This window comes from Lissotriton helveticus, chromosome 8, assembly GCF_964261635.1.
Source record: "Lissotriton helveticus chromosome 8, aLisHel1.1, whole genome shotgun sequence".
Classification (NCBI taxonomy): domain Eukaryota; kingdom Metazoa; phylum Chordata; class Amphibia; order Caudata; family Salamandridae; genus Lissotriton; species Lissotriton helveticus.
In genome coordinates, this window is record NC_136069.1 from 1,226,599,661 (window position 1) to 1,226,617,081 (window position 17,421).

Below are 17,421 nucleotides of genomic sequence, written 5' to 3' on the forward strand. Positions count from 1 at the left end.
AAAAATACCCCTGTATCCCAAAACTTTAATTTAGTAAGTGCATGCTAAGTAATGGAACATGCATAGTAAATGCATGCTAAGTAATGGCATCTGCGAACAAAAATATGCGTAGTAATGGTAATACGAAGAAATGACCGCATAGTAAAGGAAGAATACCGTCGGCATGCCCTTGTGATAGGGAGTCAGTGCAGTCAGACCTTCACGCCTTCTTTTTCAGTGGGCTTTACAAGAAGGAAAGAGACAGATTTATCCTCCCAATCCTAAAGAAGCTAAAGTTTAGGCAATGCAGTCCGGCATTATTGTAAAAAAACAACTCGAGGATTCTAATATCTGTTTTGAGACAGCCTCTTTTTTGCTAGCTTGCCTAAGAAGTAGGAAAAATATGGCTCTCACTGCACATGAAGCATGTTAAGCTAGTTATTTTTAATGGCTAACTATCCACGGGCTATTTTATGATTACATGGGAATGATTGTCATGTTTTTATTACTGAAATTGTTATTTAACATGTTTATATATCTTCAAGTGGTTTCTAAAATACTTCGATGATGTCGTAATTTTTTTACCTTGACTAATTAATGTGTCAGATTGTAGCTGAATTCGATCAATTAAACTTAATATGGTTTTAAATGTTTTTATATCTTTTTGTACTTTTATGATCTGTAGGTCAAAAAACAGACCAAATAAAGTAATTTCTATGTCTAAGATATAAACCCTCGTCTTGTCGCTGTCTGCTGCCCGAGAGTGTTGCGCTATGCTGGGGAGGAGGAGGACTTAACTCCCCAGCAACCTTTGCCTGCTGACATCGTCCTCAGGTGCCATAAGTTTGCTGAAAGCGTCTGCAGAATGGGACGCGCGCGGGGCAAGAGCAGGTCTGTCTGCGCCCGTCTGCGGCAAACGAGACTGGGCCTGCTCTTTTGGCCCCATTGTTCGGAAACTACCATCATCAGCAGAAGTGGGAATTGATGGATGAAGGTACTGTGATGTATGAATGAGCAGTGATTTGTTTCCCAAGACGGTTGCAAGGCCTGCTATTGTACTATTCTAGACATTGGATTGTGCCTCTGTACACACCACATAGCTTAACAAGGATATTGTACTGGATAGTCCTGGATAACTAAACACTTATAAGGTCCCAAAGGCGAGACCTATTGGCTATGCCAATGCTTGTCTTCAGGGTGCTGCCTCTTAGAAAAACACAGGGAACATACGGTCCTGTCGTCACACTTACTCCAAGGGTAGCGTGTTGTTGTCCTACCTATTAGACACCGCTTCCTTCCTACATGCAATATTAAAGGAAACTGTGGTGTCCCTGAGGTACTTTATTTTTTAGGAAACACTAAAGCCTCAAAGTCAGAAGTGCAGGTGGTAGATTGGCACGGGATATCTTTTTGTGTTGTTTTGTACACAATATATATAATGGCATAAGTACGGCCATTTTGTATCACTTTGTTCGCCATAAGTTGGCAGGGTATGCTCAGACGTGAGTCCCTTGCTCACTTTGCCACTGGATTCAAGATAGCCTGGCTGATGAGGATTATGAATCCGAAACCGGTCCCAGGATGCTTGTTTCCGGTCCAGGAAAGACATGGCTTGGCAGTTCGGGCTGGACTGTTCCCATGAGGCACAGGGTCAGACTGATTTGCATATGGCCATGTCTGAACTGGGGTGGCAGAGTGAGCTAAAGAATGGTGATGGATTAAACCCAGATCAGTTGACTGGGGGTGAGAATTTGATTTGCTCAGACGCTCCGTCCATCACCTCTTTTTGTATCGCATTGAAAAATAACAGCAAAATATCTAGGTGACTGTAAGCGCACTTTGATCAAAGTATGCAAACAAGTAAGGGTACGGTTCTATCAGTAACTAGCAGCCAGGTAGGAAAATGCATAGCCACAATGCACACCAAGTTACAAACATGCAAGCGGTCTAGGCATGGATACAGGTATTGACATGAGTGCATGTCCATACGGACGTAGCCAAAATTCCAAACTCATGTAATCAGTTCAGCTGCAACCATGAGCCCTGCAACGAAAGACTACCCCCATAAAAGCTACGTGTTTGGAAACATACTGCCGAGAAAACCTTACTGGCGTGTAACTGTTCGGAGTGTGGCGAGGGGTAAAGCCCAAAACACATTCTCAAAATACAAGGAGGCATGTTGTGGTCATACATACTGTTAAGAGCAACAATAGTAACATGCGACCAGCCTAGGCCTGGGCAGGTACACTGCCAACATATTACCTGACTGCAGCCAGTGCTGGTGTGGCAGCTGTATGGGCATAGCATATATATGACGGTATTCGTTCCGGTATGGCACAGGGGCAGCGCGTTGACAGTGTGGGAGGCTTGGGACATTCCAAGGACTGGACGGGTTTTGCTTCCGGGTGGCAGAGTGACGCGCGGCACGGTTTGTTGATGGATAGGTGGCTCCTGGGAACGGTGCCGTAGGCAAGAGAGCGAGGTGATGTCACCCCCTCGTGTAACACAGAAAAAAGAAAGAAGAAGACCAGGTCAATGTATGGTGTGCTGTCCAATAAGGTGTGTAGGAATCACACGGACAGCCATGTGGATGGATATGCTAGATTTCACTGGGCTGAAAAAGTCCCATCAGACCACCCTCTCGGCGGTATATCATCATTTGGGGATGGCAGTTATTCCATAACCCGCCTATGTAACAGTGCGGGCAGGGAAATCAACCGTATTCTGCCAACGTAGTGCCCAAAATGAAGTGTGTAATAAAGGAAAGCAGTGCTGTGAAAAAGGTGATACTTAAAAATGACTACCTAGACTGCGGGGATAGCTTAACTGCAAAAAGTGTAGGTGTCATAGTTAAAAACACGCCTAGTAGCGAGAGAGTAAAGCTACATTGTGGCGCTGTGTAGAATGGTCGACTAGTTTCAGCTGTTAGGAGTAGTGCTCCAGCTTTCATCAGGACCTTATATAAAGTGCGCTACTGCCAGATTAACTATAGGGTGTACAAGTATAAGGAAGCATAAGTTGCATCAAAATACTATATAAATGGAGACGTATCACCCAGACTTGGAAACTCTGTGTCCTCTGCAGACAGGAAAGAAATATTCAACCCAGCTTTGTGTGGATAATGAACCTCACCTAACCGGCAACCGCTCGGGAAATTGAGGCCCCGCTCTAACCGGCAACCGCTCGGGAAATTGAGGCCCCGCTCCAGCTTTGTGTGGATAATGAACCTCACCTAACCGGCAACCGCTCGGGAAATTGAGGCCCCGCTCTAACCGTCGGTGCCTCAGCTCGAATCCGAGCGGTTGCCGGTTAGGTGAGGTTCATTATCCACACAAAGCTGGGTTGAATATTTCTTTCCTGTCTGCAGAGGACACAGAGTTTCCAAGTCTGGGTGATACGTCTCCATTTATATAGTATTTTGATGCAACTTATGCTTCCTTATACTTGTACACCCTATAGTTAATCTGGCAGTAGCGCACTTTATATAAGGTCCTGATGAAAGCTGGAGCACTACTCCTAACAGCTGAAACTAGTCGACCATTCTACACAGCGCCACAATGTAGCTTTACTCTCTCGCTACTAGGCGTGTTTTTAACTATGACACCTACACTTTTTGCAGTTAAGCTATCCCCGCAGTCTAGGTAGTCATTTTTAAGTATCACCTTTTTCACAGCACTGCTTTCCTTTATTACACACTTCATTTTGGGCACTACGTTGGCAGAATACGGTTGATTTCCCTGCCCGCACTGTTACATAGGCGGGTTATGGAATAACTGCCATCCCCAAATGATGATATACCGCCGAGAGGGTGGTCTGATGGGACTTTTTCAGCCCAGTGAAATCTAGCATATCCATCCACATGGCTGTCCGTGTGATTCCTACACACCTTATTGGACAGCACACCATACATTGACCTGGTCTTCTTTTTTCTGTGTTACATGTATGTTTGGGGCATAAGTTGACAGGTCATTAAATTATATCCCCTCTGACCCTCCCCATTGTTGTTTTTCGGGATGTCACCCCCTCACCTCATGACGACGCCACCCCATCACCTCATGGCGACGCACCGGTGGACATTTTGAAGAGGTTGGGAGGGATGGAGGGCTAGGGGTGGGTGCCCTGTGCCCGCCCAGCTATAAACAGCCCTGCTCCCTTCGGTTGCCAGTCATTACCCAGGCACCGCGTGCAGGCGCACGCTAACTTCAAAACCACAGCACTGCTTTCAGGGCCAACACACTTCCCCGCTCGCCGGCTGCTGGATCCAGTGGCAGACAGTGCCACCTCTGTGCTAAAGTTCGGCCTGGAAATGGAGACGGCAAAGGACCTGGCCCTCCCTGCGTGGCAGTGCAACAAACAAGACTGCTCCCCCGCGCTGACCCGGCAAGAAAGGGACAGTACTCCCGACGAAGCGTGGGGGTTGAAGAAAGGGAGGGATACAGTCCCCCCTCGGCACAGCGGGCTCAGTTACAATCCTGGAAGGAGGGGGGGCACGCGCGGCTCCCTGTCCCCCCCCCCCACATCCCCCAATGCATCGGTGCCCCAGGCATCACCAATCCGGGCACCGATGTCACACCGGCTACACCCACAGGGGACCCATCACCACTGTAGGTACTGCTCGCAGTACGTCAGTTAAAATCAGATACTTTTTAAACGATGTACTAGAACATAATGCCAGGAATTCCAGAGCCAACATAATACTGCTCCCCTTCCATTTTTACCCTACCATACAGAGCTGTCACTACAAAGAGTCACAGGCCAGTGGGCTAAGGCCTGAGCTCATCTTAGATTCACATATACCCGACTAAACGGAACATAATTAGATGCCACTTTAAAGCACATCAAAAAAGGAAGAGGTCCTTCTAGATGAGTTTTATTTTTATTAACTTTTTGAGAAAAACAAAAGGAGGTAGAACATGCCGAGGACCCTTGGTAACAGTTTAGTCCGCCTTGGAATCACAGGCACAACGTCGAGGACGAAGAGTCCTCGCAAGCCTAGCGTTCAGATCTGAGAAGCCTCGGGTCATCCTACTATTGTGCAAGCTGCTAGGCTTTCACCCGCTTTCCAGCTCTTCTTTGCCCTATTCCCATCCCGACCCTCACCATGCTGCTGCTCCAGTGAGATGGCGAACTGAAAGGAAGTGCCCCTGCTTCGCCGCTCGGGAAACCCTGCTACAGGGCAGGACTTCCGGCGAGTGACTTCCGGGTTATAGGGAACGCTACTATTTACTCGCCGAGCAGGGCTTCGTCATAAACAAAGTAAAAACTACAACTCCCATCGTGCAACTTTAGCCCACGGTGCTTGTCTGCCCCAAGAAACAGGAAGAAGAAAGTAGTCACAAACTTGATTCTGATGATCCATTAGAAAAGCGCTCGCCATGTCTGTAAGCCCCGTCCTTTTCAGACTGGGGGGCGTGTTTTTCTTTCTCCATTGGCTGGAATGTAAACAACGGGCGTGTTTTTGACTGTTGTTTACATTCCAGCTAATGGAGAAGAGGGGAGAAAAACTAAAAAACTCGCCCCCCCAATCCGAAAAGGACGGGGCTTAGATCGAGAGAATGTCGTCACTGGGAACCCGTCTCCAATGGCTGGCCGCGGTTTAGGAGGCCAGCCAATGGAGAAGAAGGGCGGGGCTTAACCTCACTACTCAGAGACATTAAATCTCGCCAGCGAGACTGCGCATGTGCGCAGCCTACGCTAGCCGAGACCTAAAAAGGGAACAACCAAGCAGACATTTGGAGAGGGTAGCGCTTTATTGAAAGATTAAAAGCTGTGGGTGCAATTAGCAAAACAATTTAACTGGCAGAAAGGAGATTATCATTAGCTCCACACTCACCCTCTCACCTGGTTACGATCAGTGAAAAGGCAGCTAATGAGGAGTGCCAACCTCTGGTTCCACTCTTAACTACAGTCATTATTAAAACATTGCAAATGACCCTGCAAATTGTCCAAAAGTCCCTAGCCCAAATGACGAAGGGGAGGGTACACCCACATGCTAATGGGGGGAAAAGAAAAAGGGTAGAGGGGGCTACAAAATCAAAAAGGCAGTGCTTTGCGTCTAAAAAGACCCGGCAAAACACAATGCAGGAGCCATTCACTGGGTCTAATGGTATAGGATGGGGGGTTCTCCTGACTACGATGACCTATACACCTACGTCAGTCAATGTATATCTGACGCTCTGAAGCCCATTCTACCCCGCCTGAGGTCTACTGAAGAGCAACTACAAATGGTGACGAATATTTTAAAGTGGAGGGCTAGATGTGGCCCAAGTTGTCATATAAGGAGGGAGACCACTGTATACACAAATAATCAGGAAACAGCCCATTTAAACATAGGTTACGCTCCTGTACCCTCAACGATCCCCAAGGTCCATCAACAAGAAATGACTACACAACATTGGGGGGAAATTGAGGAACCAGTGGCCATTCAGAAAGAGCATAGAACAGGGACGTGTGAAAGAACAGATCAGGTTTAACCTTCCCGGTTGCGATCACCATTTTGGTATAAAAATGCACCCAAATCAAAATCAGTTCCATCACACCTCCCCCCGAGGGAAGGGGGAGCAACATTGGCTGACCCTACCTCCAGATAGAACCACATATACCTTGATACTAATGGGTGTTCCACCATTGTCCACAGAACAATATGAAGAATCTCAAAGTCCTATTAATAAATCAGCACATTGGAGCTTCAGGATATCAGGTTGTCACTCCAAAATTACAGAAAACATCATTTAGGCATGTAGAACAAGTTACTTACCTTCGGTAACGATATATCTGTAAAAAACATTAGTTAGTGATAGATTCCTTACCTTAGAATTACGCCTAGGTGTCAGACTGGATCCGGTAAGTTTTCGTCAGCAGTACCTCTGCGCGTCGTGCGGCGTCGTCGTGCGGCTCGAGCTTCTGAGAGGGAATCAGGTGCGACTTCGGCACGTTGATGGAGAACCCCATCAAATACAGGAGTTCGGCCGTAGTCTGGAGGTGAGACACAACTGCCTGGGGCGAACCCGCCTTCAATAGCCAGTAGCCGAGAAAGGGGAAGACTGAAACCCCTGATCTGCGCATATGAGCTGCGAACTCTGCCATCACCTTCGTGAACACCCGAGGGGCGCCGGTAAGGCCAAAAGGGAGTATGGTGAACTGAAAAAGCTCGTAGCTTACTGTGAACTGCAGGTAACACCGGTGGGCTGGCAGGACGGGGACATGAAAATAAGCATCCTGCAAGTGCAACGCTACCAACCAGTCTTGCGGGCCTAGGGCAGACAAGACCTGAGCAAATGTGTGCATCTTGAACTTCTCCTTCCGAAGGTCTAAATTAGGACGCAGGCCCTTGTCCTTCTTTGGAACCAGGAAGTAGTGGGAGTAACAACCACAACCTACTTCTGGCATCGGAACACGCTCAATGGCCCCCTTGGCCAAGAGGGCCGTAAGTTCCTGCTGAAGAAGTGCCAAGTGATCTCCTGCCATGCGGTGGGACTGAGGTAGCATGGCTGGAGGGGTAGTCTCGAAGGGGAGGGAGTAGCCCCGTTGGACTATCTGCAGAACCCTTCTGCCCGAAGTGATGGTGCGCCAGTGGGGGGGGGGGGGGGGGGGAGGAGGGGGTGATGGCGAATCCTGCCACCCAATGGCATTTGGTGGGCCTGAAACACCGGACTAGGAAGGTTTAGAGACAGTAGGGGCAGGGGAGGTGGTGGACTGACCCGCTCGCTGGCCCCATGACCTACCTCGGCGGGTCTCACGTTCGCGGCTGCTCTGAGACGGTTGCTGCGCACGCATGTGGCTCTGAAACGAACATCTTTGGGCGCCCCTTCCTTGGCCACGAAAGGAGCGAAAAGCAGAAGAGGAAGGAGTGCGCATGGCCGAAAGCCCTAAGGACTTGGCCGTAGCCCGTGAGTCTTTAAAACGCTCCAACGCATTGTCTGCCTTGTCGCCAAAAAGGCGAGTGCCATCAAAGGGCATGTCCATCAGAGTGTTCTGGACATCCCCGGAAAAGCCAGTTGTCCTCAGCCAGGCATGTCAGCATAGCACCACTGTCGTGGAAATCGCCCTGCCCAGCGAGTCGGCAGTGACAAGGCCACAACGAATTGTGAACTTGGCTGCATCTCTCCCCTCAGCAATAGCTTGTGAGAGCACCATCCTGGCCTCCTCCGGATACTGAGGCAGCACCTGCGTAACCGTGTCCCACACAGAATGGGAATAACGGCCCAAGAGGCATGCGGTGTTCACAGACCGCAGATCTAAACTGGCGGAAGTAAACAGTTTCTTTCCAAACTGTTCCAGTTTCTTGGATTCCCTATCAGGAGGTGTGAAAGGGAATGCGCTTGGGGACGCAGAGGCTTGGAAAACCAAGCTCCCAGGGGTCGGGTGTTGGGTAAGGATAATGGGGTCACCCGGGGCCAGGCGATGGCGTCGTGCACATTCTTATCCACAGGAGCCCATTTGTAGGGCCTGAGCCAGGTGCCCAAAAGAACATCTGAAAGTGCATCATTAAAGGGCAGCAGCGGCTCCGTAGAGGAAGACGCTGGCTGGAGGACATCTGTCAGGTGGTTAGTCCTGACGGCCACCGTAGTGCGCTCGAGGTGGAGCATCTCGGCTGCTCAACGCAACACCACAGAATATGTGCCACCCTCCTCCGTAGCCACGGTAGAAGGAGACAGTGAGCCAGGTTCTGGAGTAAAATCCATGTCACCTGCATCCTCCAAATCCTCTTCCCAGTCCGGGTCTAACTCACACTGGGCTGCGAGAGGGTCCTCAGACCCCTTCCTCTCCAACCTGCCAGGCAGGCGGAAAAGAGGGAGGCGGATGGAGAAAGGGATAGAAATTCCCAATTGGCGTTGGTATCGGATTCGATCGACACCGGTCTGGCGCCACGGAGGATGCCGACGGTGGTGTCGTAGACGTTGATGTTGTTGGAGGTCGTACGAGGTCACCCGACATCGGCTGGGATCCATGCATGGATCCATGGGGGTCTCGCGGTGCCGAGACCGGAGTCGTCGATGATGTTGAGGCTGGAGCCGGCGACAAAGAAGAGGGAGGACCCATAGTCTGACCTGCGGGGCCCGAAGACGTTTCTGCGGGGCTCAATGGGCCATAAAGGCAGGCCATGGCTGACAGAAGTCCTGTAGTTGGGCCGGAGTCGCCGACAGACCCAGGAAGGGCGGGTAGGATGTCTGCAACTGCGCAGGTTCTGCCGGAGCCGCAGCGGTAGCACCACCCGCACCCTCAGCCATGTTACGCCACAACCCAAGGGAAGGCAAAGAACGACAACGCTTCTTCAACTTCTTGTGCTTCGCCTTACCTGACTCCGAGTGTGAAGACTTCGACGAACGATGGTGGTGGTGGCGGTTCGCGACCGGTCCCTCGACCTCCCACGGGACCGGGACCTTGAATGGGGCAGAGCCGACTCCCGGGCCTCCAGCAACTTTTGGGACCGCTCCTGCAAAGTTTTCAGAGCCATGGCCTGGCAATCGGGGCACAACTCAGTTGTGGTCGTGCCCCAGGCAGTAGAGACACTCACAGTGCAGGTCCGCCACCGACATCATGCGGGGACAAGCCGCTCAAGACTTAAAACCGGGCATCCCTATACACCAGGAGACAAAGACTCAAAGAACAGAGACAAAGCCCCAAAAATAACTCAGCAAAAAGTGACTGGGGGTACCGCTCTCTCCGGATCTGCGCTTGCTGGCGCGGAAAAAAAAGGAACTGATGTCAGCGCGAGTGGGCGCGTCTAAGTAGCTCCAGCGACGTTATCTCGGCGACTACCAGCGATGTACGTGGAGCCGCACGACGACGCCTACTGACGCGCAGGGGTTCTGCTGACGAAAACTTTCCGATCCAGTCCGATGCCTGGGGGTAATTCTAAGGTAAGGAATCTATCACTAATGTGTTTCTTTCAGATGAGGCAGATGGATAGGCCATACACCGAAATCTGTAGAGGGAGATTGCATACTTTTAAAATGAAAAGATCCCAGGTGTGCACACTTTTTGTTAACACGCTTGAGCAATGTGACATCGGATTCTGGTAACATAAGAGCATGGCCCCTAGGCTTTTTCTATCCTCCCCATCAGGCCCTAGTTTTAATCAGCGCTAGGCCACACTCAGCACATGCAGAATAACTTTCAACCATGGGAGTGTATCGCCCATGCAAACCGATTTGACGTTTTATCAAGTCTAACAGATATAGATTGCCATTCGGTTCCAGCAACTCTGGAAAGAGAGCAGGGCCAAGTAGGCAGGATTGGTTTACTAACAAACGCCCCACAGGAAATGAACTCAGCAGGGGTGGACAGGAAAGTGACATTACCTGCCCCCACCTTTTTCCCCTGCATTCCGGTTGACGAAGAGAATAGGCAAGTAAATTTGGGAAGCATGATCACCCCTTTCAGGACACTGTCATGGAACACAGCGGGAGTTTGCTCAAAGTTGAGTAATGAGGATTGGTTAAGCTATGTCTTAGATTTTGACTTAATTTGTCTACCAGAAACTTGGTCACTTAATGACTTTTTTATAAATGGGTTTAGTTCCTTTTGTATCCCGGCAATCCCCTCCGCATCAGGAAGAGCCAAGTGTGGCATAGCGGTGCTCATAGCAGTAAAATATGTGTCCACAAAAGAAAAAACGCTTGTTCCTCCCCCTGGAATCAACTAATTGTGGTTTCAAGCCTGGGGCTGGTTGATTTACTCCTGGTGAATTTCTATTATAACATTTTTGATAATGGCAACTGCCAAGTGGTAGAGGACCTACAAAACGAGATTAGTAAAGTCACAAGAATGAGACAGTAGTGGTGTATTTTATGAGTTGGAGATTTTAATTATACTTTTTGTAAATATAGTAACCAATGTGTCCCGGGATGGAAGACAAGGATGGCCAGCATATGGCCCATTTTAATCATTCTGATCTGGGGGAGACCTTAAATGCCACATTGGTTGTAAACAACCTAATTCCTCTAAATGCTTGGCCAGTAACTCCCTCTTGTTGCGCTCAACCTTTGTAGGGGGTCGTCAGACTAGCACCATTGATGTTATATTAATAACCAAAAAATATATTACCTAGCGCAAGATTTTAAAATAACACCAAACTGTTTGAGTCACCATAACCCACATATAGCCCACTTTAATATAAATACTAGGACAGGAAAAGTGGAAGACCAAGCAATTAAGTATAACCCTAATAAGGGAATTATGCTGAAATGGGACCGGGTAGATGTGCAAAAATTTGATCGGGAAATTATCTCAGGTAATTGGGAGCTCATAGCTAGCTGTTTGAAGCAGGATCCTATCCCGACAGAAGTAGTATGGTACTGTCAGTCATTTCCTTGGGTTTGGTAAAGAAGATTCCATCTAAAAAAAACAACAACTGGTGCACTGATTTAACAACTAATGCACCAAAGCTCATAAAGGGCTATAAGGGGCTCTACATATCATCCCTCTGGATAAAGAGCGAGTTAAAAATCCTGAGGGGGAATTACAAATCTGTGACTGACAGAGGAAAAGGGAATTGAGGAAGGAGGCGTGGGTGCATAAAGTCAGTGCAGGGTCCCTTAAAGATACAAAAAAATGTAGGGTAATTATAAATCAACCAATGTTCTCAGAAGACTTGACTCATATGGACACACTGATCCTAGGGGAAGCTTGGGGAGCTCATTTCACTCATATTTTCAATCATTTAAATAAGGTTATGGACCCGGGGGCTTGGGGTTTGGAGATGTCCCACAATCTAAGTCAAGCTCTACACCTAAGCATGTCCATTTCAGTTCAAGAAGTAGAGATGTCTATAGCACAGGGCATTTGTTTGAAGGCTCCCAGGACAGATGAGATGCACCTCGACCTCTTTAAGGGTAACCCTTTTTTGTGGGTGCCGCTACTAACCAATATATTCAAAGCAGCTATTATTGGCCCATTGCCCAGGTCATGGAAAAGGTGATAGTGGTATCTGTTTTTAAAAAGGGAGATGGAAATGACTCTGCGTGCTACAGGCCAATTTAAATGATTGGTGTGACAGCAAAGGTATTAGGGAGGGTCCTCTTGTACACACAATATGATTTTGGAAGGGCCATGGGCATGACTGAACAATGCCTCAAACGGTCTCTCACTGACAGTAAATACAAGAAGTCCATGAAGAGTTATTTACATCTTGCCTTCATGGACTTATCTAGTACCTTTAATACTGTCAATCGGGACAGATTGTGGGCAATGATGGGAGACATGGGAATAGAGGAAGCACTGGCAGTCCTTTTCCGTAGGCTACACGCTGACACAAAAGTTGGGATAAGATACGGAAACAAGGGAGAAAATCTAAACCAATCGCTTCAAGGTTGTATTTTAGACCCTTTTTATTTCTCATTTATACAAATAAGCTCAAGGCCTTTTTACTGAAGAGAAAGCTTGAGTTCCCGAGAATTGGTAGTCATTGTGTTCTACTGTTATCATATGCAGACGATACAGTCCTGTTGACAAGGACATTATGAGCCTTCAGAAATCCCTTGATGCTCTTACAGATTTTATGACATCTCTTGACCTAAAAGTTAATTTGAACAAACCATACATTATGGTAAGCATTCCTCATACTACAAAAACAAAAACATTCATGGAAAAAGGTTTAAAAAAATCATATTTGGGTAACGTATTTAATAAACAGCTGACATGGGACTCCCTGTTGACCCTAAGAGTGCAGTAGACTAGCAGGGACTTGGACGCGCTCTTTCGGTTTGCAGCAAAATTGGGGCAGAAACCAGCTCAAAAACTATTAACCCTTAATAGAGCAAAATGCCTTTCCATCGCCAGGGTATAGGGATACGGTTGAAGCAATAAGCTTCAAGTGGTAGAGGCCAACTTCATTAGAAGACTCCTGATGGTACCTAAAGGTGCGTCCACAACATTTTGCCAGGCCGAACTGGGTCTGGAGTTTATCAGGACTGCATTGGTCTTGCCCCGCCTGTGTTTATTGGCCCCGATCTGGCTATTTTATTTATTTATTTTATTTATTAATTGATCTTTCTTTTTCACACAAGATCATCAGGGACTGCCTTATTGTCTCTAGGGTCAATAAGATCCCCTAGTTCTAGTTCCATTATCTCAAACGCAGGTTTCACAAGATTGGCTTAGGTGACTTTTTTGATAATCCTCAAAATATGACCACCAAAGCAAAAACAACTATTAAATCTGTGTTTTACCAGGGCTAACATGCGCCATCTGTACCGGCAAGGATATTTTGGAACTCTGTCCCTTGTTCTGGCCAAACCGTTGAGCACTCATTTACAGTTATATTTAGTGTTTTGCACTAATTCACAAAATACATTTTAACTTACAAGGGTCTGGTTAGGCACAGTGTACTTTTTGCTTGCTTTCCCATGTCAAGGAGGTTGGTCGGTTCAGTTCACTCCATGTCCTTGTGACAACTTGTCTAACAAAGTACCCTGCACCTTGTTTTATTTTTGGCACTTTGTAAGTCATTGAGAGCAAGGTGTCTTTTCTGTGTACTTACAAAGAAGGTTTTAGATAATTACATTCTGTGGCCTAAACAGACATATGTATTACGGTCCTGAATATCATCAAGGGAGCCGTTGCTATCAGAAAGCATTATTGGTAAAACTTGCAATAGAGTGCTAGGCACTACAATTATCAAGTTACATTAACTGAATAATAAATCAGGGGGGACAGTTGGAGTGAGTAAGAATGAGATACTGGAAAAATTAGACTTTTGGGGGATCGCACCATTAGGTCCTTTTATGCCTGTTTGGTTAAAGGGAAAACTGACGACTTAGGAAAAGTGGTTAATAAATGGGTGGAAAAACTTAGCGTGGAAGTAGGGTGGTTTAAGGAATCACTGGACCTAGGCCGTACTATATTGTGTTCATCCTCCATGCAGTCACAACATTATAAAACTCTGTATTCACTCTATCATACCCCCGCCAAGATAGCTAAATGGGGCGGGACCATGGGTATCAATTGTTCCCGATGCAACGCTAGTGAAGCTGATAGTATTCACATATTTGCCACCTGTCCTCAACTACATAAGCTAGTTAGGGACATCGAGGGTTTTCTGGATAGATCATTGGTGATCCAAATTAAACTTAGCCCAGCTCGGATAATTTTAGGTCTTGATGATGATGATGATCATCTGCTTTTCATGCCAAATAGATCAGAATAAATTTGATTGTGGAAATCTAGAAGGTGTGCGCCCAGTTCTTGAGTGAAAACGAAAAAAATGTGGAGTATATATATATATAGTATGTAGTTTAATACAGAGCTGACTACAGGTACCAGAATACTTTCGAGCATACGCCCACTGGGGCGGGATATTTATTTGCTTAGGTGGTTTGCTCGTGCTGTTGAGTTCCTGCGCCAGTGATCAAGGGCGAGTGGCATTTCATTTGCGCTGAGCCATGCTGTTGAAAATCCTTGTAATAAATGGTTTTACACGCTGTGAGCAGGCTTCGTTTTTTTGGAGGCTACTCTTCTGGATATATATATATATATATATATATATATATATATATATATATATATAAAGGCCTTTCACTTACCTGCAATATACTTACATTTTTGTTGTTAAGGTAGGCGTGGTAAAGGCATATGAGTGGTAATCACTTTCATGGTGAAGACGATGCGTGGTAAAGACATTGCGTGTTAAAGGCTGCTTGGTAATGACATGCATGGTAATGGCATGCGTGGTTCTGTAATACATCCCGTGCAGATTCATTGTATAACACCAATTGAACTGCTTTTAAATAAAGGGCATCTATGAGTATCCTGAGTAAGGTGGGTTTAAAGGATGCACTTCCACCAAAACCCAGCATTGATGTCTTAGAATTGTCCCACCAGTACACTCCCACTACTAAGATAAATAAATTCAGTGTAGTAGTATTAGGAGGTTTTGTACTTTGAGGACTTTTGATGTATACACAGTATGAATGTGATGGGGGGTCTAAATGTGAGTGGGTGCATTATGAGAAAGAAAGAAAGAAGCGTTTCTTAAAGGACTCCTTGATACCCAAGATGAAATTTACAACATGATGTTTATAAACAATAAATATGGAATTGAATGTTTAGGAATTTGGTTATATTGATGACAGCTAGATGTACGCATGTGTAGTACACAATACATTAATCTGTATAGATAACTGGTGTTTTTAGGTGGATATTTGTGATACCTCTGGTTCACATTTATTTATCTTTGTCATGAAAGTCACTAACATTTTAGTAAAAAACAATATCCAACATCATATTTAAGGTCAGCTACGATGCACCCCTAAACTAACAGCAAACAGAACACATCGACAGGTATGAGGGAAAAAAAGATACATGTGGTACATATTCCAAGCAGTGCAAAAGGGGAAATGATTGTGGGTTTTAGAGTTTACTGGATGACACTCACCGTTTGACAGAAGACAACATCTCTGCGATACTGAAGGGTCAGACACAAAGCTATCGTGGGAGCGCTGTCCTGCATCAACAAGAAGACCATGGCTCTTTTCGCTTTATCACTCATCATGGCTACACAGTCGGTGAGTGTCGTCAGCAAGGGGTAAAGGGCCTCACTCCATTCACCTACATAGGATAGACAAGACCTGGATGAGAGGAAGCCTTCTGCTTTGTCACCACCGCTTTCGGCATTTTCGACCTGTGTAAGTGGTATTCATATGTTAATAAATTGGATAAGCATAATTCAGCCTTTTTTGGGGATTGTCAGTACAGTCTAGTTAGGAGGCAGCGAAAGAGAAAGAACAACATGATTTGTAAGTAAATATGGCTTGCATTTATCAGACCTTTTCTCATTTCCCACCGTTTACCATGTTTTTCCAATCCTTTTAAGTGTAGATGATCATTAATAAACGTTTAAGTCTCATTTCCCCTAAGAAGCAGTTTGCTAAGCCACCAGGTTGGCCGAAGCTGTTGCAGCTGCCTTCCACCGTCGGAACCCTCCACTGTCTGGTGTAATTGTGATGAACGTGCAACCCCTGATGAGGGGGGATACACTTTCGACAAACCAGGCTGCCCTTTGGGCTGCTATGTTGTTACAGCTCAGTTGTTGTTTCTTACTGCAGAACACAATAAAAACTTCACTGGTACACCATGAGTTTTCTCCCTATTGATTTGTGATGGAGCTCACAGTCCTCCCTCCAAAATTAGGTCCTAGCCCATTTTACTAAAAAAAAACACCTTTCAATTTAATTTATGCAAAATTGCAAGTTATCATAACTTTTAATGAACTATTGCCTCATCATGCATCTTGGTGTAAATCTGAGGATGATACCCAGATGCAGTAATAATGTTACACCATGGTATTACTCATGTTGCATGGGTTATGTGCATATATCTGAGGAATACATTGTAGTTACAATCTTGCAATATGCATTTCACCAATTATTTTCAAATTTTTACCTACTAGTCTTCTGCTGTTGGTATCCAGTTACTGGATGTTCAAAGCATGGGATTGAATGTGAGAGATAAACAGTATTTGGATTACAGCAAATGGCTGCCATTATTACAGGACTAGCATTGAGAAGGTCAGGTAATTTTATCTGAGAAATCTAAAGTACGAATTGCTGTAAAATACACTGGCTTGACTACAAAGAAACATCTCAGGTACTTTGGAATGGCAACTCAACATATACGTGTCTCAATGCAGTAAATCCCAATAATCTTGCCCTGACTTTTTTCTGAAAGTCACTGTAGGGCAAAGTGAGTGGGCTGCAGGGCGTACCGATGCATACAGAAGCGCTGCCAGATCTTGAAAAGCACGTGTTTAAAAGAAATTATGGTGGTAAGGATGAAGACCGGGGTCAGGCATAGTTCAGCTTACTGAGAAAGACTCCTTCAAATGAGGAAACTGTACCAAGAAACGCTCATTCAAGCATTGATAAAACACTCCATAGACAGTAATATTGCTGCTTCCCAATCATAAGCTGAACTTCAATAAAAAGGCTGATTAACAAAGGGGCAATGCATGTGTTGGAATCAACGTTAATTTTCAATTTGAACAGATAGGTAATCGAAAGCACATCAGCCAAGGCACAGGAGAGAGGACTAACTTCCTGATTTAGTTTGGTGGACGGGTTACTAAAGCATGAAACGGATATCCCTTTCGCCTTATTGCAAGTACCATAGGATGTGAAGCACTTGTAATAAGCTGAGTGGGGTATCAGTCACATTTGTGACAGAGTAACCTGTCCGATAGTCCTTAAATCAGTCCCTATGATGGCCAGGGCCATCCTGCTAAACCACTTACTCTCATTAGGTCTTGCTTACCTGGATTGCATCCTAGTTACACACCAAAAGCCACACATGACCATGCACTAGATTCTGATGTGTGAGATGCTAAGATTAGAGGCCAAGAGAAACAGTCAAGCACCAGAACTTCTTAGCCTGGAGATGTGTTTCTGGGGACCAGAGGGAGATGAGGCAAGATGTAAATAAAGTTATCCATCCAGTTCAGAAGGG

General features: G+C 46.1%; 1 protein-coding gene across 14 annotated transcripts in view; it reads right to left on the reverse strand.

Moving 5' to 3' along the window:
• INPP4A (inositol polyphosphate-4-phosphatase type I A) overlaps positions 1-17,421 on the reverse strand; it is a 1,031,799-nt gene that overhangs the window by 204,089 nt on the left and 810,289 nt on the right. For all 14 annotated transcript variants that reach the window (XM_078658189.1, XM_078658185.1, XM_078658188.1 and 11 more), the window contains one exon: positions 15,356-15,528. In XM_078658189.1, the coding sequence (XP_078514315.1) occupies positions 15,356-15,528 (173 nt within the window). The remainder of the gene's footprint in view (positions 1-15,355; positions 15,529-17,421) is intronic.